The 25,173-nt window shown below is 43.9% G+C and overlaps 1 protein-coding gene across 1 annotated transcript in view; it reads right to left on the bottom strand.

Moving 5' to 3' along the window:
- Positions 1–1,227: 1,227 nt before the first annotated feature.
- LOC124545095 (endocuticle structural glycoprotein SgAbd-5-like) overlaps positions 1,228–25,173 on the bottom strand; it is a 36,682-nt gene continuing 12,736 nt past the window's right edge. Inside the window, exons 2-3 of the mRNA XM_047123908.1 lie at positions 23,986–24,104; positions 1,228–2,009 (exon numbers count right to left, since the gene is read on the bottom strand). Coding sequence (XP_046979864.1) covers positions 1,727–2,009; positions 23,986–24,104 — 402 coding nt within the window. The 3' untranslated portion in view covers positions 1,228–1,726. The remainder of the gene's footprint in view (positions 2,010–23,985; positions 24,105–25,173) is intronic.

Raw genomic sequence — 25,173 nt, 5'->3', positions numbered from 1 at the left:
TAACCGATAACCATACAATATTAATCGAAAATCTCACTGTTTTGTTTTCTTATTTTTCTTGTAGTTTTCAACAGCTCAGCATAATATGTCCCCTGTATGCCTCATGGTTTCCTCGAAACTCTCGGCTTCTCTGAAATAAGTCTTTTTCCATTTGTGACGTCTTTTCTTCCACATTTTTCACGACTTGCACATATTTTCGTTTCGGCCTAAGTGAAAGTAAAGCTGTATTGAAAGTTCCAAAACTGCGACTGTTGGCTTCACTTGATTCTGTTGCATCGAGTGGCTTTGCACTGCCTTACCTATCAATTTATGGTGGACATAATGTTTAATGTGACTTGCGAACCATTGTGCACCTTGCCTTTTTTTTTCAACTATAAGTCACTGCCAGAGGTAAAAGAAGTAATAAATGAGAGAGCAAATCGTAGTACAGACTGAGACGTGAACTCTGTACATCTGAATTTGGTGCTTAGCCAGAATTTGTCTAAATGTTTATGCTAAAAAATGGTGTCCGCCTTTCGTCAAAGTATAGCCATGATTTTGTAAGATTTTGTAATCGTTGCTTGATTTTTATCTGTCGTATGTTCATTTTCCTCATAGATTCTCAGTTTGCATATCTCACTTCCTGCAAAATGAGTTACTATCTTTGTAGCTTTCAGTAAACTTTTACTCTGGATATTACTCATATATTACAGCTAAAAGTTCTATTCTAAAGTGATTTAAAGCAGTCAAATCCTATACACATTCATTAATATCGAGTTTAATACATGCGGAAGTCGCAAGTTGTTTTTGCGTTTGGTGATTCAAAAAATGGCTCTGAGCACTATGGGACTTAACATCTGAGGTCATAAGTCCCCTAGAACTTAGAACTACTTAAACCTAACTAACCTAAGGACATCACATACATCCATGTCCGAGGCAGGATTCGAACCTGCGACCGTAGTGCGTTTGGTGGTGTTCTAGAATAATATGGAATACTTTTTGTTTATTTTCATTTATATCGAAGCGACTGCAGCGTACAATCGCGGGAGATGCATGATGAAGAAAACATGTACTTAATAGTATCATTATTTTTAGGACACCATTCGAAGAAAAAATGAATAGACATAGACAGTCACATTTTTAATGTGATAATTAGAGATAATTCACACCAAAAATATTTTTGAGTGACATCATCTTCAGTTCTTACATATAACTACAACAATATTTTAGTTATCAATATCTGGAAATGTTTAAGGATTTTTCTTTTGTCTGAGCCAGGTCTGACTTGACAGAGAATTTTTATGTAGGTATATCTAAATAATTCGATATTATATTTGCTCTTTGGGGGGATTACGTATTTATCGATTGGAAAGTATGTTTATAAGACATTTGAGTATTGTCTTTGCACATGTGCCATAATGTGTAAGGTATACAGAAATTTTGTCATTGTAAATAACATAAACTTTAAAACAGAAAAAATAGACATACCCCTCAATATAGTGTACAGATAAAATTAATTCATTTTTACAACAATTTTAATAAGTTTTCTTTCTGTGGCTATCGCGTTTGTTCAAATACCAAAGCACTCCCCAAGAACTTCTCACGAAGACATTGGCTGTTATCTGCTACACTCCAGCTGACAGCGGTAGATGTTGCATACTTTCTTGACGATTTTGACGTCACTTCAGAAATTAGTTTTGAAATATTAGGCACTTAAGTGATGCTGTGACAGGAAGTGACGGGCCACTCAGCCGATCAGAGAAAGTGCGGTGTTGCTACCAAGGAACACCACATGTGGGACCGGGAATTCGTTCGGCGGCGGCGACGGCGGCGGAGATGTGGGGCGCACCGCGACGGGACCTGTGCCGAAAGAGACTTTGGGCCGGTAGCCGTTCTCGTCGGCCTCGTAGGTGACGCTGTAGGTTGCGCCGCCCGCGTCCGACGGCTGCCACGAGAAGCTGCCCCTCAAGCTAGTGCCGTCACCCTCAGAGCCGAACTGCTCCTGCCGGATGCCGTTGCTCGTCTCGTACCTGCACAGGCATTAGTGTAAGAACAGAAACAGGGCCGCGCGAGATTAGCCGAGCGGTCTTAGGCGCTGCAGTCATGGACTGTGCGGCTGGTCCCGGCGGAGGTTCGAGTCCTCCCTCGGGCATGGGTGTCTGTGTTAGTCCTCAGGATAATTTAGGTTAAGTAGTGTGGAAGCTTAAGCCGTCGGCACACGGACCGTGCATCCGAACGTTAAGCGTTTAGCGTGCCGAGTTTTTGACGTCGTAGCGTGGAATAGCACGTTCGGGAGTCTTTCCGAACGTGCAGAGCAAGATCTGGCATGTCAGATGTTCTGAGCGTGCGTCTGAGCGTTGACCAATGAGATGGCACAACGCCACCTACGTCACACGCACGCCGTCTCCCTTCAGTACAGAGTTGTGAGGCGCCATATTGGCATTCATTTCAAGCCTGTATGTATATATGCCGTTTCTGAGCACCAGCAAATTGAGAATCACCGGAAAACCCCTTGTTAACTGTGTGATTCGTTCCAATAAAATAATGAGAAACATCATATTCGTGGCAAAAGATTATTGTAACTTCCGTGTTGTGAGAGTAGGCTATTTGAAGGAAGCGACACACTGAAGATGTACCCAAAACGCATTGTTCTTGGTACAATTTGTTATAATTAAATTTCAATTAGTAGCATATCTACGACTAAGGTTTTCAGCAAGCTATAAGGTAATATCAATAGACAAGAGCAATGTGATGTTGGTTTAGCGTAATGAGTAGCATTAGTGTTTTGTAGACATTTCGTCGGGGCGATGGTTCGCGTCTTGACACTTCCAATTTTTTTTTCTTGTCAATTGCATTTTTATTAAGTTCTGATACGTTATTATTAGTTTAATATAGGCATACAGGGTGAGTCACCTAACGTCACCGCTGGATATATTTCGTAAACCACATGAAATACTGACGAACCGATTCCACAGACCGAACGCGAGGAGAGGGGCTAGTGTAATTGCTTAATACAAACCATACAAAAATGCACGGAAGTATGTTTTTTAACACAAACCTATGTTTTTCTAAATGGAACCCCGTTAGTTTTGTTAGCACATCTGAACATATAAAGAAATACGTAATCAGTGCCGTTTGTTGCATCCGGAGATATTGTAAGCTAAAGTTGACGCTTGAAACCTCCGACGTTCAGTTGCGTGTTGTAACAAACAGCCGGCCGCGGTGGCCGTGCGGTTCTGGCGCTGCAGTCCGGAACCGCGGGACTGCTACGGTCGCAGGTTCGAATCCTGCCTCGGGCATGGGTGTGTGTGATGTCCGTAGGTTAGTTAGGTTTAAGTAGTTGTAAGTTCTAGGGGACTTATGACCTAAGGTGTTGAGTCCCATAGCGCTCAGAGCCATTTGAACCATTTTTTTGTAACAAACACGGGCCACGGTCGGCGAGCAGCATCTGCAGGGACATGTTTACGATGACGACCGTGTATGGTCGCAGCACGCAAACGGGTCCGCAACAGGCCCTTCACAAGAGAAGCGGGTGCAGTTGGTGTGTTAACTGCTGTTGCCATGAACCCACTCATGAGTACACGGGACGTTGCGAGAGCCGGTGGACTGAGTCAAAGTAGTGTCATGCGCATACTGCATCGTCACCGCTTTCACCCGTTTCATGTGTCGCTACATCAGCAATTACATGGTGATGACTTTAATCATCGAGTGCAATTCTGTCAATGGGCATTAACAGAGAATGTGTTGCAGTTCTACCTGTTTACCGATGAAGCGGGTTTCACAAACCACGGGGCAGTTAATCTACGGAACATACATTACTGGTCCGTGGACAATCCTCGCTGGCTCAGACAGGTAGAGCGACAGCGACCGTGGACTGTAAATGTATGGTGAGGAATCATTGGCGACCACCTCATTGGTCCTCACCTCATTGCAGGGGCCCAAACCGCTGCAACATACATCGCGTTTCTACAGAATGATCTGCCAACGTTGCTCGAAAATGTCCCACTGGAAACGCGTCGACGTATGTGGTATCAGCATGATGGTGCACCTGTACATTCAGCAATTAACACTAGGCTGACCCTTGACAGGATGTTCGACGGGCGTTTCATAGGACGTGGAGGACGCATAAATTGGCCAGCCCGTTCTCCTGATCTTAGACATCTGGACTTCTTTCTGTGGGGTACGTTAAAGGAGAATGTGTACCGTGATGTGCCTACAACCCCAGAGGATATGAAACAACGGATTGTGGCAGCCTGCGGCGACATTACACCAGATGTACTGCGGCGTGTACGACTTTCATTACGCCAGAGATTGCAATTGTGTGCAGCAAATGATGGCCACCACATTGAACATCAATTGGTCTGACACGTCGGGACACACTCTATTCCACTCCGTAATTGAAAACGGAAACCATGTGTGTACGTGTACCTCACACCTCATGGTAATGTACATGTGCGTCAGTGAAAAAGACCAATAAAAATGTGTTAGCAAGTGGACGTAATGTGCTGTTCCAGTCCCTTCTGTACCTAAGGTCCATCACAGTTCCCTTTGGATCCCTACGTAATTCGGTGCTCTCCGAAACACACGATCGAACAGCGCAGGAGTGGTACTCAAGCGTCAACTTTAGGTTACAATATCTCCGGATGTAATTAACATTTTACAATGCAACAAACGGCACTGATTACGTATTTGTTTATATGTTCAGATGTGCTAACAAAACTAAAGGGGTTCCATTTAAAAAAAAACGTAGGTTTGTGTTAAAAAACATACTTCCGTGCATTTTTTTATGGTTTGTATTAACCAATTACACTAGCCCATCTCCTCACGTTCGGTCTGTGGAATCGATTCGTCAGTATTTGATGTGGTTTACGAAATACATCCATCTTAAATGTTAGGTGACTCACCCTGTATACTATAATATTTGATGTTATGTAAATATAAGTTAACCTTTTTTGAGGGGTGACTTTGTTCGGTTGGCTTAATCTACAGGACAGCTTGCGCTACTTGTATACAGATATTTTGCTCCTTTTTCTTTTACGCTTCGTAGTTCACATGTTACAAAGGTTCTGCTACTGCGTAGGAACAGTGGTCAAGTAACACTGACCTTGGGGTTTTACTAAAATGTGGAAATGATGAAAAAATGTTTATCTGATGCGGAGAAGTATTCCGAATTTGTACCGCACTGTTTGTAATGGACATGGTACTTTCCTTTTCGTGGACGATTGTGGAAATGTACGTTTTAAAAGAGCTAATGTGGGAATATTACCCGCGCCCGTTGAGTAAACAGCGTGATTTACGAACTAGAAACATCCCTCAACTGCCGCTGGAGTGCGTTGCGATCGCGTATACCACGTTGGGGCCCACGTACCGTATGCGGAAGTCGCATCGTTCCTGAGCGTTCTGCACCACGTTGAACTTGACACGCTCAACGTTAACGTTCGACAGCACAGTCCATGTGCCGACGGCTTTAAGGACTGACGACCTTAGCAGATAAGTCCCATAAGATTTCACACACATCTGAACATTTTTTTAGCAGAAACAATGGCGGCCTTATCTGCGTGCCGATCAGCTGTGTTGTCCAGTGCGGTCTCGAGCTACGGCTACACATACAGAACACTGGTTATCCCGCTAGTCACGGGGCAACAGTGCCACGTCGCGCCCGCACCTGCTGCTCTGCACTATTTCTCCCACGATTTCAAAGAAACTATTCATTAAAAAATGTTTGATTTCTACGCTAATTACGGACTTTTACGCTACCTTCATGGTAAAGTGCTGATCATTTCGTTATTCGTCATAGTTAGTGATATTTTGCGTATAAGTTACACACTGCATGAAAATCTAAGATGCCGCAATTAAAAATACAGGTCGTTATGAATTTGCTTTTGGCACACGTTACACAACACATGATGTGTACGCCATATAGTTAATGTACTGAATTTTTCTTTAAACTTGCAAGGCATTCAGTATATGCCTAAAAATTCCGATCGTGCGCCAGATGATGAAATACTCATAATACTGTGCGGCTGATCCCGGCAGAGGTTCGAGTCCTCCCTCGGGCATGGGTGTGTGTGTTTGTCCTTAGGATAATTTAGGTTAAATAGTGTGTAAGCTTAGGGACTGATGACCTTAGCAGTTAAGTCCCATAAGATTTCACACACATTGGAACATTACTCATAATATCCTTCACATCACCTCAACGGTTCGAGAGCTTAAAACGAGAGTTTGGTAAATGACATGAGGCAACAGGAGAATATTTTTGCATATGGTTAACATACAGATTTACATTATCTAACATGATATACGGTACAAGTAACTATGGAATTTTTCAGTGGAATAATGTAATTTTTTAAATGTCATCGATAACTGTCGAAAGGAGAGTTAGCTTCAATTGATATGGATTTTTTCGTAAAATATTGACTACACAGATCTGGATAAATGAAATCTGACAATTATTTTCTACCATTACTTCATATGTTTGTCGTTTTGCGACAAGACAAGTGAATAAATTACATGTTTATTTATATACTCAGAAAGTTGTTTTCATTAAGCTATTGATCTGATTTGTCAGCAGTTCCTTGTTGAATGAACAACGGTCTCATGATTCATCTGTAACTGCAACTGCGTTAGCATATTAGTGAGGTGACATTATGTAAACTCCGCTTTGTTGCTACAAAATAAGTAAATTTTAAGATGCCAACAAGATACATGTTTGCGTTACCCAAAATGCGCCACTGGTGACGGTCTTCTGAAGAAGAACAAAGGCAGGAAGTCTGGCGCTCGTAAATCACTCCTACTATGATTTCGGTAAAGTACTGTAATCTAACGCAATTTTAATAGTGACCAGCGGGGATTAAAGACTTCCAAAGGAATCTGCAAAGGAATTTATTTTGCACTTCAATGACCTGAGAAATACGAAAACAATTCACAGTACACAGTGCACCACCTTTTTGTTTCTACCCTCATTCAAAATGGATTACTGAACTGTTTCATCTCAAATATCCTTTGATGTGTTAATGATATAATCTATTTTCATCTTCATGAGTAGTTGCAGCTCGTTTTCAAGAGGAATTTACTGCGTTCTAGCAATAAACCTATGTTCCTTTTTTTTGGCTCCAGAGTAATAGTCGTTGTTGAGAGATTATGTTTCATAGCTATGAAGTTGTGCACTCTGCCAATCTGCAAAACTGATCACTAGTCAAGGAAAAATACATTATCAGCATCTTTGATGAAGTAAAACGCATGTGAGGTGAGCGCCTTTAGCCGTTAACTCACAGGATCTGAAAGATCGTGTACTGTTCGGGTTGTATCTATTCGTATTGGTTCAAATGGCTCTGAGCACTATGTGACTCAACATCTTAGGTCATAAGTCCCCTAGAACTTAGAACTACTTAAACCTAACTAACCTAAGGACATCACACACACTCATGCCCGAGGCAGGATTCGAACCTGCGACCGTAGCAGTCCCGCGATTCCGGACTGCAGCGCCAGAACCGCTAGACCACCGCGGCCGGCTCTATTCGTATTTCCCAAATCATTGAGCCTTAGAAACATAATACTATCGTAAAATTCAGTACCATCAGTTAATTATTGAGAACAGACTGGATTACAAGAAACCATTAAAACCGCAATAAAAGGAGCAATTTACTTTCACCTCACCGTTTAATCTTCAAGTAGCTTCAGAAAAGCGTAACCAGTAATGAATATTCAGTAGTACCTACATATCTCCAATTAAATATTAAAATTAGCCGTTTATGTACAGAGCTATCATTGTAGCAATTTTGAATTGATTAAGTTCCAGAATTAAAAAACGTATCGGTTGTATCATATTGGGACTAACACAAAATTCCGATTGTAAACTGTCTGTTGCATCCGCTTGTTACCCTTTCAGGTATTAGAGTGTGACGATACCTAGTAAAAGTGCCCAAAATCAGAAAAACAAACGTGTAGCCCTTGGACTTCAGAATATATTATTTTCATTTTCACTTAAAAATAGTTGGTGTGATACCCTAGAATTGTAGTTTCAAAGCGTGTAAGTGGTAAACTTCTATTAATAACCATAGTTTGCTGAAAATTGAGTATCTGTTTGAATGCTCACTTCCCCCCCCCACCCCCCCCCCTCCACCCCCCCCCCTCTGCCTCACCCCTTGTCACCCTCTCTTAAGCGGCCCCACGTGTTACCCTAGAACGTCAATATTGGAACTTAAGCAGATAAGTTTAACAACCACTGCCTAATACAATCCATTTTCTCGAGATGGGAGGCCAATACTGATCCCCTCTCAACATTCAAGGTGAATTCAACACTTTAGCTAAGTCTCCAAAAGAGCAATATGCACTTACTTACCTGTGGCGTGCGTGAATAGGAGCACTACGTCTGCAATTCTGGAGGACTGGGCGCCGACGCTGCAGGTTCCGCCATTGGCATTCGCCATCGCCGAGTTCAGCCAAAGGCCCGCTGTGTATCGTCGATTTAATAAAGTCAATTACACACTAGCCTGTGTTTCTCTGCACGCTTCGGCGCGAGGTTTTCCTTCCTCCCAAACCATACCTCTCTGTCGTGACTTGTTACGACCCCTGAGCTCGATGGGTTGTAACAAATGTGTGGTCTAACGTGAAGCAAATGCAAATTCATAGAGACTTCTAGTTTTCATTGAACACTATTCGAATTTCGTAAGGTCATTTACGTAGTCCCTTAATATCATAATAACTATGACCTTTAACTAAAAGGCAGAGAGTTCTTCAAGACATATGAAGCTGTAAGTAACAGAGAACCTAAACGTTTCACTGAATAGTTCATGTAATATCGTTTGACAAAGACTGCAGGGTAGCTGACGTGAGCGATCCTCCATTCTGACAGACTAGCAGGCAGGCAGATTTCGGTCAATTCAGGTAGCAGCAGGTATGTGTCCGCTGCCGTCAGTGTCGCTGCCCTGCTGCCTGTGTGTGCTTCCTCATTGGAAAACATGCGGCCATTCTTCACAGAGGCTTAAGCCGCATTGTTCTGGCTTACGCCATAGAAGCAGCCGCCCGACCGAGTCTCGAACTCGGTACCTCCCAGGGAGTGCTAGTTCTGCAAATTTCGCAGGAGAGTTTCTGTGAAATTTGGAAGGTAGGAGTCGAGGTACTGGCGGAAGTGAAGCTGTGAAGACGTGCATGGGTAGCTTAGTTAGCAGTCGAGGACCGGCTCCTCGCACCGGACTTGTTTTCATCCGCGTCGCGGTACTTGTGGCGTGTAGCGTGCATTATTATTGTACCTCATGGCGCACTGTTACCGCCGAGCGACACTTAAAGTAACATTCCAAACCGAACATGCATGACTATGCGCTTATGAAATCGCACAATGCACTCGCGAAGAGCTAAGCTTAGACACGATAAGTGATAGGTATTCTCTATCACTGGTAGTACCGTCTATATTAAAATGACAACGGAGGAAGCATGTGCTGCCTTAGTTCCACAACACACACACGAACTCAAGCTTAAGCATCCTGACGGGCATATTGGGGAGATGGTTTCGATCTTTGAACAATTCAGTTTTTTGAGCTCGCTTTCGAAGTGCTTCAAGACGTGGTCATCGAAGCCTATCGACCACACACCGGTGTTGTGGTCCACATCGCGTAAAAATGGCAGACGTTCATACCCCGTGTTGAATGGAGTCCGTCAAGTGAAGTTCGATCTGTCGTAACAGCTGATAGTTGGCGTGCGAGCCATCGTTGTGTATGATGGCCAGCTGCGGGCGTGTGCTGGATGTGGACGAGAGGGCCTTGTTCGGTCTGATTGTCTCCGTTGCCGTTTGCTACAGATCCCGACCAGTGACGCAGATCCAAAAGCGACGTCACTTCTTTGCCAGACAGCTAGCCACAGCGGTGCGCAACCCGATTCGTCACTTCGTCACTTCACCGGCACTCCTCAGTGGGAATTACGGTGCCGCCGAGGCCTCACCGGCACCATCTCCTCCGGCAACTGCGCGACCATCAATTCTCCAGGGCTTGATGACCAGCTCACCCGCTGCCATGGACATCGATGAGAGTGAAGTGCCTAACTCTGCTTTTCTTCAGACAGGCACGACCTTCGACAGTGAACGTCCACATTCTGACACAGACCAGCGTCTCTGAAAGCAGCGGTCACCCTGAAAACGGAAGAAAAGTCGAACGCCCTCCGACGATAAACTTCTTCATGTGGCATCACGGGCAGTGGACCAGATACGAGACAGTGATCTCCCTTCGAGCGCCCAGACGACAGGAGTGGCCGCTCCTGATGTCTTTTCCACTGCCTGTTATCCCACCTGACCACGATGGACCCCATGCAGAGAGGTACCCTGGATCCTGCCACGGCTGTCTCACCACAACCAGCCCACAATGAGTACGACAGTCGCCTGCCACCTTTTCCAGTCTCCTGGACTGACGATACAGCAGATCAAGATAGTGGCTTACCTATCAGGCAGTGCCCCACAATGATGCCTGACCCACTTTCGAACTAGTGATTGCCACAGTGTTTGCACCGGATGTTTCATGCTGGCCAGACATCTCTGCCAGACTTTTGTGCCAATAGCGGGAGCACGTCCACGGCACCACTGCATCGCGACGGTGAACCTGGCCACCATTGGCAATGTTCTGAGAGACCATTTACGCTGCTGATGTCAACATTGCCCTCCTCCAAGAACTGTCACTGATTTCTACGCCCCCAATGGTTACACGGCACACATCTCCCGTGCCTCTCACAATGGTAGCGGAACCGCCACCCTCCTCCACTCAGGACTCCCTGCGGAAGACGTAGTGTACCTACCTAATGCTAGAGGTATAGCCCTCACGCTGTTCGGCATCTGCATCCTCAATGTATATGCGCCATCAGGTTCCAGTCGACGTCATAAATGATTCACCCTTCTTGCTGGCGAGGTAACGCTGCTTTTTGAGGGTAACGTGGATGAAATGGTCCTCGGTGGAGATTCCAGCATCACACAAGGGCCTACTGACCAATTTCCACGACATTACCTGTGTGCGGCCCTCTGTCATCATCGACCAACTTCAACTTGTTGACACTTTCCTGCATTCTTCCTTTCCTACACCTTTTCAGTACGATGTTAGTTGTTTTGGGATAGTAGTAGGTAGGCGCCAACGCCTAAAGAGTTGCAGTTCCTTTTTTGGTTAGGACACAAGTGGCAGTGGCAAGTCGACCTTTTTTATTTTCCCTTTCCTGTCCTGGGGCGGAAAAAAAAGTTGGTACAGCAAAGAGCCCAGGTTCGAGTCTCCGTCTGGCACACAGTTTTAATCTGCAAGGAAATTTCATATCAGCTCACATTGCGCTTCAGAGTGAAAATTTCATTCTGGAAACATCCCAAAGGCCGCGGCAGAGCAATGTCTCCGCAGTTTCTTTTCTGTCAGGAGTGAGATCAGGTACTGCCGGAAGTGAAGCTGTGAGGACGGGTCATGAGGCGTGCTTAGTTAGTTCAGTTGACAGTCTGCCGCCGGCAGTGCTGCGAGGCGGTCACACGCCAGAGCGCTGCAGGCGAGGAGCTCACCGTGTGACCGTGTGTTTGTGTTTACTTCGGCCGCTGTAAGTGCCGTTTTCCTTCTAGTCTGGCTGGCTCTGAGCACTATGGGACTTAACATCTATGGTCATCAGTCCCCTAGAACTTAGAACTACTTAAACCTAACTAACTTAAGGACAGCACACAACACCCAGCCATCACGAGGCAGAGAAAATCCCTGACCCCGCCGGGAATCGAACCCGGGAACCCGGGCGTGGGAAGCGAGAACGCTACCGCACGACCACGAGATGCGGGCCCTTCTAGTCTACCATGGTGTACAACTTTTGTTCCGACTTCGCCCGATCCAAGGGCCTGGAGGTAGAACGATTTATTCGCGATGAAGTTAAAATACCACGCTGCGGTGTGCGACAAGGTGCTTCAAGAGGCAAAACGTGGACTGCGCTTCTGTCATTCCGACGGCAACGTCGGACTCGTTACCGTCGATCACGAATGTCTCGGCATACGAATGATAAGGATCTTCTAACTGCCGTTCGAACTACCTGCAGACGTCGTCATCGCGGCGCTCTGTCCGTTCAGGAACATGTCACCGAACGATGGGTACAATTTCAAATCCATCCCATTTTAAACGGCGTCAGAGAGGTCCGCATCGAGTTGCAGAAACACATGCCCTCCTATCTACGTATCGGAGGCTGCCGTGCCATTATAATGTACGACGGGCAACCTTGCACCTGTTCCGGTTGCGGGAAAGGTCATCTACGGTCTGAATGCATTCAACGACGTGTCGCGCAGTTCCCATTGTCGGAAGGGTCCGTCACACCCATGATAACCGCCTTACCGCTCACTGACGCAGCGGATCTTGCCACGTCTACATTTTCGTCCAGTCCGTCGCCCCACCTCCACCCTCCCCCCCCCCCCCCCCCCCACCACCACCACCACCGATCGGCATCGGCACGTTCCACCGTCCTAGTCACCTTCACACGGTGCAGACGTCCCATCTGACAACGTTGCCGCCGAACAGGTTCCCGCACCGGACGCTGAGGAGACCTGTACTTCCTCACAACACCTGTTTGACAATTTCATTGTACCCACCGACGCGTTCGAACCAGATCGACTCTCCTTCTTGCCGTCGTCCGACACTGAGGAACACGTGCGCCAACAACGCTCGCCACGGGCTGTTTGGGCGTCTCCACCCAAGACGACGAAGACGACCCCACGCAGAGGTCGGCGGACAGCTTCCACGATAAACAAGACGCTACGCACGACGGGACCACCGTGGAGGTCGTCACGCACAATGAAACGATCGGTGCGCAGGTTGAGACGACAGCTCACCACGATGCAATTCCCATGGACATTGGGCAGACCCACGGCACAGGAGCATGGGCCGACGACGTTGAGGAATGTACGCCCCTCCTCCGGATGAGTTGCCTCCCCCGACGAGGCTGCCTGTTAACATCAAAAGCGAGGCACTGCAGCAGATGGGACGGGACTTCCTAACGGTGCCGTCCTGATATTTCCCTTGATGATGGTAGATGCGCGTCCACCACCACTGAAACAAACGTACCGGTTCGTCTCACTGAACATCAACATGATCGGCACTGTACCAAACCTGCAGCTCCTATGTGACATGCTTCGGTTCTCTGACGTCTACGTAGCCCTTATTCAGGAAGTACGCGTAGCAACACTACCACCGGTCTACGACTACGACTCATACACGTCAACATGTGATCAATCCGGTCATGGAGTGGATTTCTACATACTATCGAACCATAAATATTGAATCCATACTGATGGAATTTACAGAAGGAATACCAAAGTTATTCTAAGCAGAAACAATTTTACAAAATGGTCCGTTTGCTTCACCTATAAAATATGGATGGAAAATAATAATCTAAGAGCATCTCAGCAATAATATGAACGTACCTATGTTTCTAGCGTTTGTAGACTTAGAGAAAGCTTTTGGCAATGTTGACTGGAATACTCTCTTTCAAATTCTGAAGGCGGCAGGTGTAAAATACAGTGAGTGATGGTTCAAATGTCTCTGAGCACTATGGGACTTAACATCTATGGTCATCAGTCCCCTAGAACTTAGAACTACTTAAACCTAACTAACCTAAGGACAGCACACAACACCCAGCCATCACGAGGCAGAGAAAATCCCTGGCCCCGCCGGGAATCGAACGCGGGGGAAGCGAGAACGCTACCGCACGACCACGAGATGCGGGCACAGTGAGTGAGGCCGACCGCCGTGGCCGAGCAGTTCTAGGCGCTTCAGTCTGGAACCGACGACCGCTACGGTCGCAGGTTCGAATCCTGCCTGTGGCATGGATTTGTGTGATGTCCTTAGGTTAGTTAGGTTTAAAAAGTTGGGGGACTGATGACCTCAGATGTTGAGTGCTCAGAGCCATTTGAACCATTTTCTAATTACGTATTTTGAATTCTCTTAACCGTTGTTAAACCGTTGTTGAACCAAATAGTCTCTCTTTTTTCTTTTTATTTAACACAGTTATAACTTTCTTATGTAAAGCCGGTCCAAAACTCTTGATAGGTTGAGAACAATGACACGAACGAGTCTTAATGATGACTTTGAAAAATTCAGTAGAGAGCGAAATGTGCTACAATTGAGAAAACAAGGAAGCAGGAACTGGCTGTTGCAATGTAAACAGTGCTAAGTTGGGCTCTCTTACCACGCTCCGTCATTGTGTGTATGTATGTGACAAGACGGTCACCAAGATAATTTGTATTTTATCTTGGCGATGCTTTATATGACATAGATACGGCACATGGTCAGCTATGGTTCTTGTAAATGGAACTAAACGCTAACTTCGTCCGAAAGAATTACTCCGAAATGAAGGTATTTCCGCAGAAGAGAAAATTTAGCAGAAGAAAAAATACATACTCCCTTCTGTTTGTGGAGACAGGGATTGTGACAGGTAATCATAATTCTGAGATAGCTGCAGTACGTTCAATACGAATTTGAACCTACGAAAAACAATGTGGAAGACGACAGACATCTAACTTCATTCCACCAGATCTCACTACCAACTTCAGGACATTTGCGTGATCGATCGCGGCCAAAATTTCACAGGGATAGACATGTAATTACTGCGGAGTAGATTTATGATCCTCAAACATCCCAACGTGAAACTATCTTACTCGCTCTAGAATTGGCTCAGCAAAGAATGCACTAAATCTAGCACCTGGAAGAGAAACAAAAAATTCTGCGTAAAATCTTTTACCTTACATTAATATTACGTTGAATCTATAAAAGATTACACATTTTTAGTATATCCAGAATACACAATTTTAAAAACGTATAAATGTCTTTTTTGCGCTAGGAGCTGATTTCATTTCATTTTATATCTAATAGACGACTGGGATAAATAAGTAACTGGGAACGCTGAGCAGGCAATTTATGTTATCTGCGACAGTAAAGATCTTCCAAAGTTTAGTATAGATTACGAAGTTTTACGGAAATGCCAGGAGATATATTAGGTTGGTGCGTAAGTGCGTAGCGTTCTCGTTTTGCATGTTCGTATTCTGGGTGCTACGTGTTTGTTTATCGATTGTCATTTTCTCTTTGTAGTTAAAAAAAAAAAAATTTAATGGCCTTCGGGGAAAAGAGAAACAGCTATATGGATATCAAGAGCTCAGATAGAAAACCAGTCCTAAGCAAAGAGAAAGCTGAAAGATGGAGGGAGTTTATGGATGGTCTATACAATGGAGATTAACTTGTAGGCAATAGTATAGAAAGGGAAAGTGGACGGAGACCGAGATGAGATAGGGAATATGATTCTGCGTGAAGAATATGACGCCGTTCTCAAACGTCTAAGTCGAAACTATGCCAAGGATTAGACGATACTTCGCCAGAACTACTGATAGCCTTGGGAGAGGCAGCCACGAACTGGTGTGCGAGTTGTATGAGACAGGTGGTATACCCTCGGACTTAGATAAGAATTTAATAATTCCATTTGCAAAGAAAGCAGGTGCTTAACGTGTTCATATTATCGAACTATCAGTTTAAATAAATCATGGATGCAAAATACTAACACAAATTCCTTACAGAGGAATGGAAAAACTGGTAGAAACCGACTTCGGAGAAGAGAAATGTAGGAACACCGGAGGTAGAACCGATCCTCCTACTGCTCACAGAAGAGAGGTTGAGCAAAGGCAAACCGACGTTAATAGCACCTTCAGAAAGCTTTTGACAATGTTGACTGGAATACTCTCTTGAAATTCTGAAGGTAGCAGGGAGCGAAAGACTATTTACAGCTTGTACAGGAAACGGAAGGCAATTATAACAGCCGAGGGCATGAAAGGAAGTCCTGGTTGAGAAGGGAGTGAGACAGGGTTGTAACCTGTCCCCGATGTTACTTTGTCTGTACATTAAACAAGCAACAGGAATTAAAGTTCAGGGTAAAGAAATAAAAATCTTAAGGTTTCTCGATGGCACTGTTATTCTGTCAGAGGCAGAAAAAGGAAGAGCAGTGGAAAGGGATGGACAGTGTCTTCAAAGAGGGATTTAAGATGAACATCAACAAACGCAAAAGAAGGTTAATGGAATGTAGTCGAATTAAACCCGATAATGCTAAGGGAATTAGATTAGGAAACGAGACAAAATGGTTTGCTATTTGGGTAGCAAGACAGTGATGATGGCCAAAGTAGAGAGGATATAAAATGTAGACTGGCAATGGCGAGAAAAACGTTTCTGAAGAAGAGAAATTTGTTATCATCGAATATAGATTTATGTGTTGGGAGGTCTTTCCTGGAGGTATCTGTCCTGAATGCAGCCATGTCTAGAAGTGAAATTTGGGCGATGAACACCTTAGACGAAAAGAGAACAGAAGCTTTCGAAATGTGGTGCTGCTAAAGAATTTTGAAGATTACGTGGGTCAATCATGTACCTACTGAGGAGATACTGAATGGAATTGGGAGACTAGAAATTTGTGGCAAAACTTGACCAAAAGAAGGGGTTACTTGAAAGAATACATTCTGAGACATCAAGGGAACACACCTTTAGTAGTAGTATTAGACAGAACTGTGTGGGGGGGGGGGGGGAGGGGCAGATTTAGAAGGATGTAGGTTCAGTAGCTGTTCGGAGAATAAAAAGGTCGTACGGGATAGAGTAGCACGTAAAGCTGCATCAAACTAGTATTCGGACTGAAGACGACAACAACAACAACGGCGATTACAATTCAATGTTGGCATTTGAGTTTATACATTGTCACTTTGACATTTGGAGGCACTGATTGGAGCTGTGGACGCAAGAAAATGGAGTGCTAAGCGGAGAAATCGTAACGTTTCCCACATATTCTTCTGTTTGAGCTCAATAGAGTGGCGACAATAGCGGAGGCAGTCAGGAAAACTTGCGTCGTGTGTAGGGATAATGGTATTGGACAGAGCACTCCAAGAAAAGTGTTTTCTCGTATTAAGGAGGATTGTTTTACTGTTATTGAGTCTCCATGTTCAGAAAGACCTACAGGGTTTAATGAAGATCGTTTAAACGCAATAATCCACATCGACCCGCGTCAGTGTACTTGATAACGGGCAAATATGATGAACTGTGATTATTCCAGAGTCGTGCAACATTTCTTCCAATGGGGAAGGTTTAAAAATCGGGTGTATGCTCTAAGCCGAAATCACAGGAATGAGCAAATGTCTAGATGCTCATCTCCGCTTGCTCATAATCAGCTAGCTCTTGAACAACACCGACTGTTCATACCCTGAGTCGTTACTGGTGACGAGAAGTGGTGCCTTTATGCTAACACAAGGAAAAGAAAGAAGTGGTTGAGCCCCAAAAAGGAGCAAATACCTGCGGCATCCACCAAAGATAATGCTACGCATCTGATGAAACAGCGACAGTGAAGCGTACTACGAACAGGTTTTTCGAGCTCTAATCATCACTGCTAGCATTTATTGTCAAAAACTGAAACGTGTTGCAGACGCAGTCCAAGAACAACGACCGGAAGATTGCGTTAAGTGATGCTACCCCATGATAACGCCAGCCGGCGTTCTGCTAGACTGCCATCAAACACTATATAGGAATTTGTTTGGGCAGCCATTTGGCACCCACTTTATGCGCCTAATATTACGCTCTCATTTTCACCTTTCCCATTCTCTGTCGTACAATCTTTAAGGAATTTCCTTTCCGGATGAAAATGCGCTCCGACCATGGCTCGGCGATTTCTTCACCTCAAAACTACGTGATTTCTACAGCCACTGAATCGAATAGCTATCCAAGGGATGGCGACTGTTGTAAATAGCGAACGTGAATATTTTTTCAATGACTTAAGTCTGCGGTGTACATCTCTGTTGTGTTTATTAAACTTACTGACAAACGTTTGGAAATTACGCATCAAACCAATACAAAAATTAGAGTGTGTGAGAAGCAGTTACGGCAAGGAATCCAATATACAAACAAATGCTTCATAGAAAACACTATAGAAGATACGTACTATCGATTTCAGATGTCTCGAAACGTAGTGCAAATATACGTCAAAAACTAAATGCAAGAAACAAGAAACAACACGCAAAAAGCAAGAACACAAACAAGTGCACATCAAATTTAGAAGAGACTTTTTCACAGGTGGCAGAGTTCTGCTTACAAACTAGTAAAACATTGAAATATCTAAACTGAAGTCCAAGCATACGTAAAGGACTACAGAGAAGTACAAAAGACATAACAGTGAAAAAACTGAAATTACAGAAGTACCGTATAATTTGCAAGAAATGGCAACAGAAAATCTTCAAGAAGCCGATACGTATATAGTTCGATTTTAGAAAACATCTCTTTGACCAGGAAATGATGAAATGTGTCTGAAGATTATCTAAGTCCGCGAAAGCAGAGCGAGATGTCAGAGATAAGGACGCCATTATTTTAGAGATTGGTAAAACTGGGCATTTTATTCAAACAGCCGCCGTTGATAACATCAAACGTAAAACGAGTTGGCGATGGTAAGAGGAAAGATTTGTTTCGGTCGGTGTGAATATTTCTGTGAATTTTACATTGGTAAGTCATTGCATTATGACCACATCATTATTATTGTGTTGGTGCACCTCTGGACAGCAATAAAGAATGGATTACAGATTGTAGCTTGCCGATCATATAAAGCAACAGATGTATAGACACAGGACACGTAGTTCCCATAAGTGTCGGACTAGCGGTTTGTGAGCCGAACTGGCGCTCGAGAGAGTCCTAAGTATGCTCCATCGGCGTTCAGATAAGGCAAATTTGGTACCTATGTTGTCAAATGAGCTCACTATCATGCATCCTAAATCACTCTAACAAGGTTCTTGCTGGAAAATATCATTGGCGTCGAAGAAAACATCAAGCACGAAACGACGTAGGTGGTCCTCGTTCTATGGCGACGAGCCACAATCATCTGCTATTTATGGAATTCGTTTGTGTCAGTGGCTTTTCTCATTTCCGGCCCGTATCGTCAGTAGAGTAATTCGCATTCGTCTCTGCTCCGATTGTATACGGGGTCCCAGAAGAAATAGTCAGTATTCTGGGATATAACAGGAACGATCATTCGGTGCAAAAAATTCTAGAATAAATGTGTGCTAAAATGGGTACCTTAGGCCCCGGGAGTGGACAACATTCCATTGGAACTACTGACGGCCTTGGGAGAGCCAGTCCTGACAAAACACTACCATCTGGTGAGCAAGATGTATGAGACAGGCGAAATACCCTCAGACTTCAAGAAGAACCGAATAATTCCAATCCCAAAGAAAGCACATGTTGACAGATCTGAAAATTACCGAACTATCAGTTTAGTAAGTCACAGCTGCAAAATACTAACGCGAATTCTTTACAGACGAATGGAAAAACTGGTAGAAGCCGACCTCCGCGAAGATCAGTTTGGATTCCGTAGAAATGTTGGAACACGTGAGGCAATACTGACCCTACGATTTACCTTAGAAAATAGATTAAGGAAAGGCAAACCTACATTTCTAGCATTTGTAGACTTAGAGAAAGCTTTTGACAATGTTGACTGGAATACTCTCTTTCAAATTCTGAAGGTGGCAGGGGTAAAATACAGGGAGCGAAAGGCTGTTTACAATTTGTACAGAAACCAGATGGCAGTTATAAGAGTCGAGGGGCATGAAAGGGAAGCAGCGGTTGGGAAGGGAGTGAGACGGGGTTGTAGCCTATCCCCGATGTTATTCAATGTCTATATTGAGCAAGCAGTAAAGGAAGCAAAAGAAAAATTCGGAGTAGGTATTAAAGTCCATGGAGAAGAAATAAAAACGTTGAAGTTCGCCGATGACATTGTAATTCTGTCAGAGACAGCAAAGGACTTGGAAGAGCAGTTGAACGGAATGGACAGTGTCTTGAAAGGAGGATATAAAATGAACATCAACAAAAGCAAAACGAGGATAATGGAATGTAGTCGAATTAAGTCGGGTGATGCTGAGGGAATTAGATTAGGAAATGAGACACTTAAAGTAGTAAAGGAGTTTTGCTATTTGGGGAGCAAAATAACTGATGATGGTCGAAGTAGAGAGGATATAAAATGTAGACTGGCAATGGCAATGAAAGCGTTTGTGAAGAAGAGAAATTTGTTAACATCGAGTATAGATTTGAGTGCCAGGAAGTCGTTTCTGAAAGTATTTGTATGGAGTATAGCCATGTATGGAAGTGAAACATGGACGATAAATAGTTTGGACAAGAAGAGAATAGAAGCTTTCGAAATGTGGTGCTACAGAAGAATGCTGATAATTAGATGGATAGATCACATAACTAATGAGGAGGTATTGAATAGAATTGGGGAGAAGAGGAGTTTGTGGCACAACTTGACAAGAAGAAGGGACCGGTTGGTAGGACATGTTCTGAGGCATCAAGGGATCACAAATTTAGCATTGGAGGGCAGCGTGGACGGTAAAACTCGTAGAGGCAGACCAAGAGATGAATACGCTAAGCAGATTCAGAAGGATGTAGGTTGCAGTAAGTACTGGGAGATGAAGGAGCTTGCACAGGATAGAGTAGCATGGAGAACTGCATCAAACCAGTCTCAGGACTGAAGACAACAACAACAAAAGTTACGAGCACTTGTTCACGTTCTCTACATGTGAAACACATGTCTCCTACTGAACAAGAGTTCATAGCTGTTAAGGCATGCCTTTGATAGCCCTTCTTTATTAGACTTTTTGCTTCGAATTATCGTTCCTGTCACGTCCCTGGCAATTCCCTGTAGGACAGCCTGCATAATGATACACACACCCTACCGGGCCACGTGCGCGCAACGCTACAATATGTCATGGGATCTTGCAGTGGGCAGCGGTCATAATGTTTTGCCTCATCTATGTTTCATGTGCGTGAAGATGGTCTTCACTGTCTTGCTGCTAGGTGATCGGTGTGACGAGGGCCTGGGAGAAAGACTCACGGCAAGGATAGGAGGAGGCAGACTGCAAATTTTAAACAAGTTGCGGTACAACTGTGGCAAAAGTTTCTGCTCGACGATCAGTTATCAGTTTCGTAACAAAATCTGTGATGACGTGACTACGTTCAGGGAAGAGATTTCAGTTTTGATCACAAGCTATCAGCAGTGAAAGACGTTTGTACACTTACAGCAGATACGACAGAGGAAACTTATCTTGCCGAATTTTGACGGCAGTAGCACCACAAAAACAAGAGCATTTCGGCTAAGGAGACGGTAGCCCTTCGTCACTTACAAGTAGACACGGTTGGGGAAAACTGCGGTTATTTTGTGACACTTCTCTGCCAATATAAGTTATTGAGATTTTTGTGCTTCTTTCTTTCGTCGATCAGTTGAAATATTCCCTCCGTCATTCAAGGTTTCTTCTGAGTTACGTTACTTGTTTCTGTGTTATACTGTCCAGTATCTCTGACTGCACTTTCTAGAGAAGTCCAGTCCTCTGACTTGCCAACTCTGGTATTCCTTATTGCAGTATCACCATCCTTAACGAATGTCAAAGGCGTCTTATGTTTTCTCAGAACTTCGGTACCCCACTTCCTTCCACACTGATCCTTCCTGACGATTCTCTTAAACTTCACTTTACTCCTCATCACTAATAAATTGTGATTTGAGTCTATATCTGATCCTGAATATGACTAACAATCCAATATCCGACGTCGGAATCTGTCTGACCAGAAGTAATCTATTGGAATCTTCGTGTTTTCGGGTCTCTTCGAAGTATACCTCCTCATCTTCTGATTCTTTGAACAGAGCATTCGCTATTACCACTCAAAATTCATTGCAGAACGCAGTTAGTCCTTCTTCTCTCTCATTCCAACAGCCAAGCCCATGTTGTCCTGCAGCACTTTCTTCTATTCCTTCACCTAGAACCGAGTTTTATTTTCATCTCTCTTAACATAAAGAATTACCCACACAATATCCTCATACACTTCCTCTATCTCTACAATTTCTGGTTGCGACGTCGGTATGTATACACGAACTGTTGTTGTCGACGTTGATTTACTGTTGTCTGATGAAAACAACCGTACCACTGAACTGTTCACAGCAGCTCACTGACTGCCCTTCTTTCGTATTCATAACGAATGCTGCCCCAGTTATACTATTTTCTGTTGTTGAACACAAATGCTTTACTGTAACTGGGCTTATTGAGGAGGTAAATGTAGATCCTTCTTCTAAAACTTCTAAAATAAGAACTGTATTAGTCTTGTTGAACTTACATCGACAATCTGTGTTATGTAGTAACATTTGTGAGTACCTTTCAAAGGTCCATGGTTCTACGGACTAGTAATGTAGATGTAAAATTTTTTGAATTCTGGAAATGCGAACAGTTTAAAGCATCACACATATAGCCCCATTGATGTTTCTGTACAAAGATTGTGATTCACACGGATCACAATTTAGTAATAATTAAGTTGAGCTTTAAGAGAAAATTCAGGGAGAATCAATGTGGAATATTCCACTGCGGAAGTATTGTTGACTGTTTGCAGTTACCTAACGCTGTAGACAATATCTCAATACTCAATTCTGTTAAAGATCTCAAACAAGACAAACCACAGAAGTTGGACAGCATACGTACAAGGAAGGTAAACACGAACAAAACCAGGGTAACTTAATAAATCAGTTGATCGACGACACAATGGAGTAAGTAAACCTAGAGGTGGCTGATTCCATGGAACCAAAGAAAACTGCATAATGCTTACGGCTTTGGGTTCGCATTCTGTAAGTGCGAGGATCACACCTCTATCTAACTGTTTACAATTGTATTTTCCGGCCGCGCGGTCTGTGGCGTCTTGTCAGATCCGCGCGGCTCCCCTCGTTGGAGGTTCGAGTCCTCCCTCGGGTACGGGTGTGTGTGTGCCGTCCTTAGCGTAAGTTAGTTTAAGTTAGATTAAGTAGTGTGTAAGCCTAGGGACCGATGACCTCAGTAGTTTGGTCCCATAAAACTTTACGACACATTTCTAAATTTTCAATTAGATTTTCAGTGGTTTTCTTCAAGGAGGACGTGACCGATTCCTTTTTCTTCACTTGTCAATAATGAGTCTACACACCATCACCGACAGCGCTGTAATGTCGGAGTGAAAACACACTTCATTCTTTCAACCTCTGGAACGCTGGACAAATGTTTCATTATAAGTCACTTGAAATGAGAGGCCAGATGTTGGTGCAAATAAAGCACCAATGTCCTGCCTTTGATTTTGACATCATGTACTTTATCTCTAAAAGCTTGTATATCAGAAACAACTTAGGCCTCTTTCCAGAACTGGTCATTTCCCTAAAATTTATTTCTGTGACACCATTACCGAACCGAACTTCAGCATGTTACTCTGCAAAAGAACGCTTTAGAGCCTTCTGTTTTACATGACTAAACGTTAGGCGTGGCACATAGGAATTACTACATAAGGAATAGCAAAAAGAAGGGCTGCAACAAAAACAGGACTTAGTAATCCTGAAAAGCAACAAAATACTTCGGCGAATGGCCTCGCCATAGTGATGACACAGACACCCGTCATATCATCGAAGAGTTGTTGGGGTTGGCTAACACATGGAGATGTGACTGTCCGGGCCTGCCGAGAGCTGTTGGTAAGCAGGGTGCACTCGACCCTTGCGATGACAGTGAAGAAGCTACTTGACTGAGAAGTGGCGCCTCCTGTCACGAAAACTGATGACGGCCGGCACAGAGGTGTGCTGAACATTCCGTCCATACCCACATTCAGTGACGCCTATTGGCTGACGGTGACACACTGATCGGCCTGTACCGTTAGGCTTCCTGAGGTCTATTTGGATGGAGTTAGAGGTTTCGTTTTGTCTGTGTGGAAACTGAAAATGATTAGTAGATGAAACCTAAGTCAATATATTTATAGTTGGTAACAGTTGTATCTGTGAAGCTCCTCTTGAAGGACAATAGTCTATATGTTTGGAACAATGTGTCTGTAAAAGAAAATACTTGAGTAGTTTCATTTGTCTACTCTAGCGGTACCGAGAGAACGTCTCCGTTTTTAATCAGTAGTCGTGGGAAAAATTTTACTTAAGTATATTGATGTCAAGTGCGATACGGTGTGTCTTGGGTATAAGACGTTAGTGACATACCTCCAATGCCACGGATCGACTCCATTGAAGTCATTCTCCAGCACCACAACTGTAGCGTCTCTTGGATTCAACTGCGGCGCTGCTAGAATAGCATTAAGGAGAGCAGCAATCAGGAGAATCTGAAAAATATGTACAACACAAACGTTACCAGCACGAGAAACACTTAACCTCTCTGAATCCATTTTCTAACTCTCTCTCTCTCTCTCTCTCTCTCTCTCTGACACACACACACACACACACACACAGAGAGAGAGAGAGAGAGAGAGAGAGAGAGAGAGACGGGGGGGGGGGGGGAGGGAGGGGATGGAGGGAGAGAGAGGGAACGTACATACAAAAATTATAGACTCACAGTCACACTGCTACATTGCAGACCAGTTTTCGGTAACAAGAAATGTAATAACTCAGAGTGAACCAATGTTTTCGGTTTTTGTTTTTTCATTGTTCGTCTTTGAGGGTCAAACTAGTTGCTAAAAGACATTGTCATAATTCAGCTGGATTGTACGCTTCAATTATAACTACTGTGCACGAAGGCGTATTTTTAGTTGATTTGAAGTAAACTGTTTCATTAACACCGATAACCTGATATCGCCTACATTGGGGTTATCATGTTGTACCAGACCGAAAATTATGTTGAGCTTACAGTATTTCATAGTCCATGCGGCTGTGTGGGAAGAACGAGAGCTGAAAGTTTTCTTAGTAAAAATTCGGCATTGTCATAGTTGACAGGGTCGCACCTAATACAGAGGTGAAGTTTTGTATGTAAAATGAAAGAAGTACAACCCATAAGTGGCATTTATAGCCCTACCAGCATATATGAAACACATATACCTCTTGAATCGGAAAACAGGTTGCGTGTTCGCGTCTGTATTGGGTGATTTACAGTTCCTTTTACAGACATCTAGGGCTTACAGATAAGACTTAGTAGATAAAGTTCTGATATGGAATCCATATCTTGAAATGCACCGTTTGGACATAAAATAAAATTTTAAGATGGGATCTCTTTCAAAACTCCCGCTTCGCGCTATGCACACGAACTGAGCCCCTGTATTAATTATGAGATGACATACCACTTCCGTTCCACTACCACAACGTCTGCGAGAAACGCAATTTCGCAACTAGGGGGGCTAACTGTGACACGCCGCACCCTCGAATTTGAAGAGGACGTCCTCCGTCACATATGAGAGAACC

Source organism: Schistocerca americana, chromosome 8 (genome assembly GCF_021461395.2).
Source record: "Schistocerca americana isolate TAMUIC-IGC-003095 chromosome 8, iqSchAmer2.1, whole genome shotgun sequence".
Taxonomy (NCBI): Eukaryota; Metazoa; Arthropoda; class Insecta; order Orthoptera; family Acrididae; genus Schistocerca; species Schistocerca americana.
Note: the sequence above shows the minus strand (reverse complement) of the source record. Positions and strands in the feature narration are given on the sequence as shown.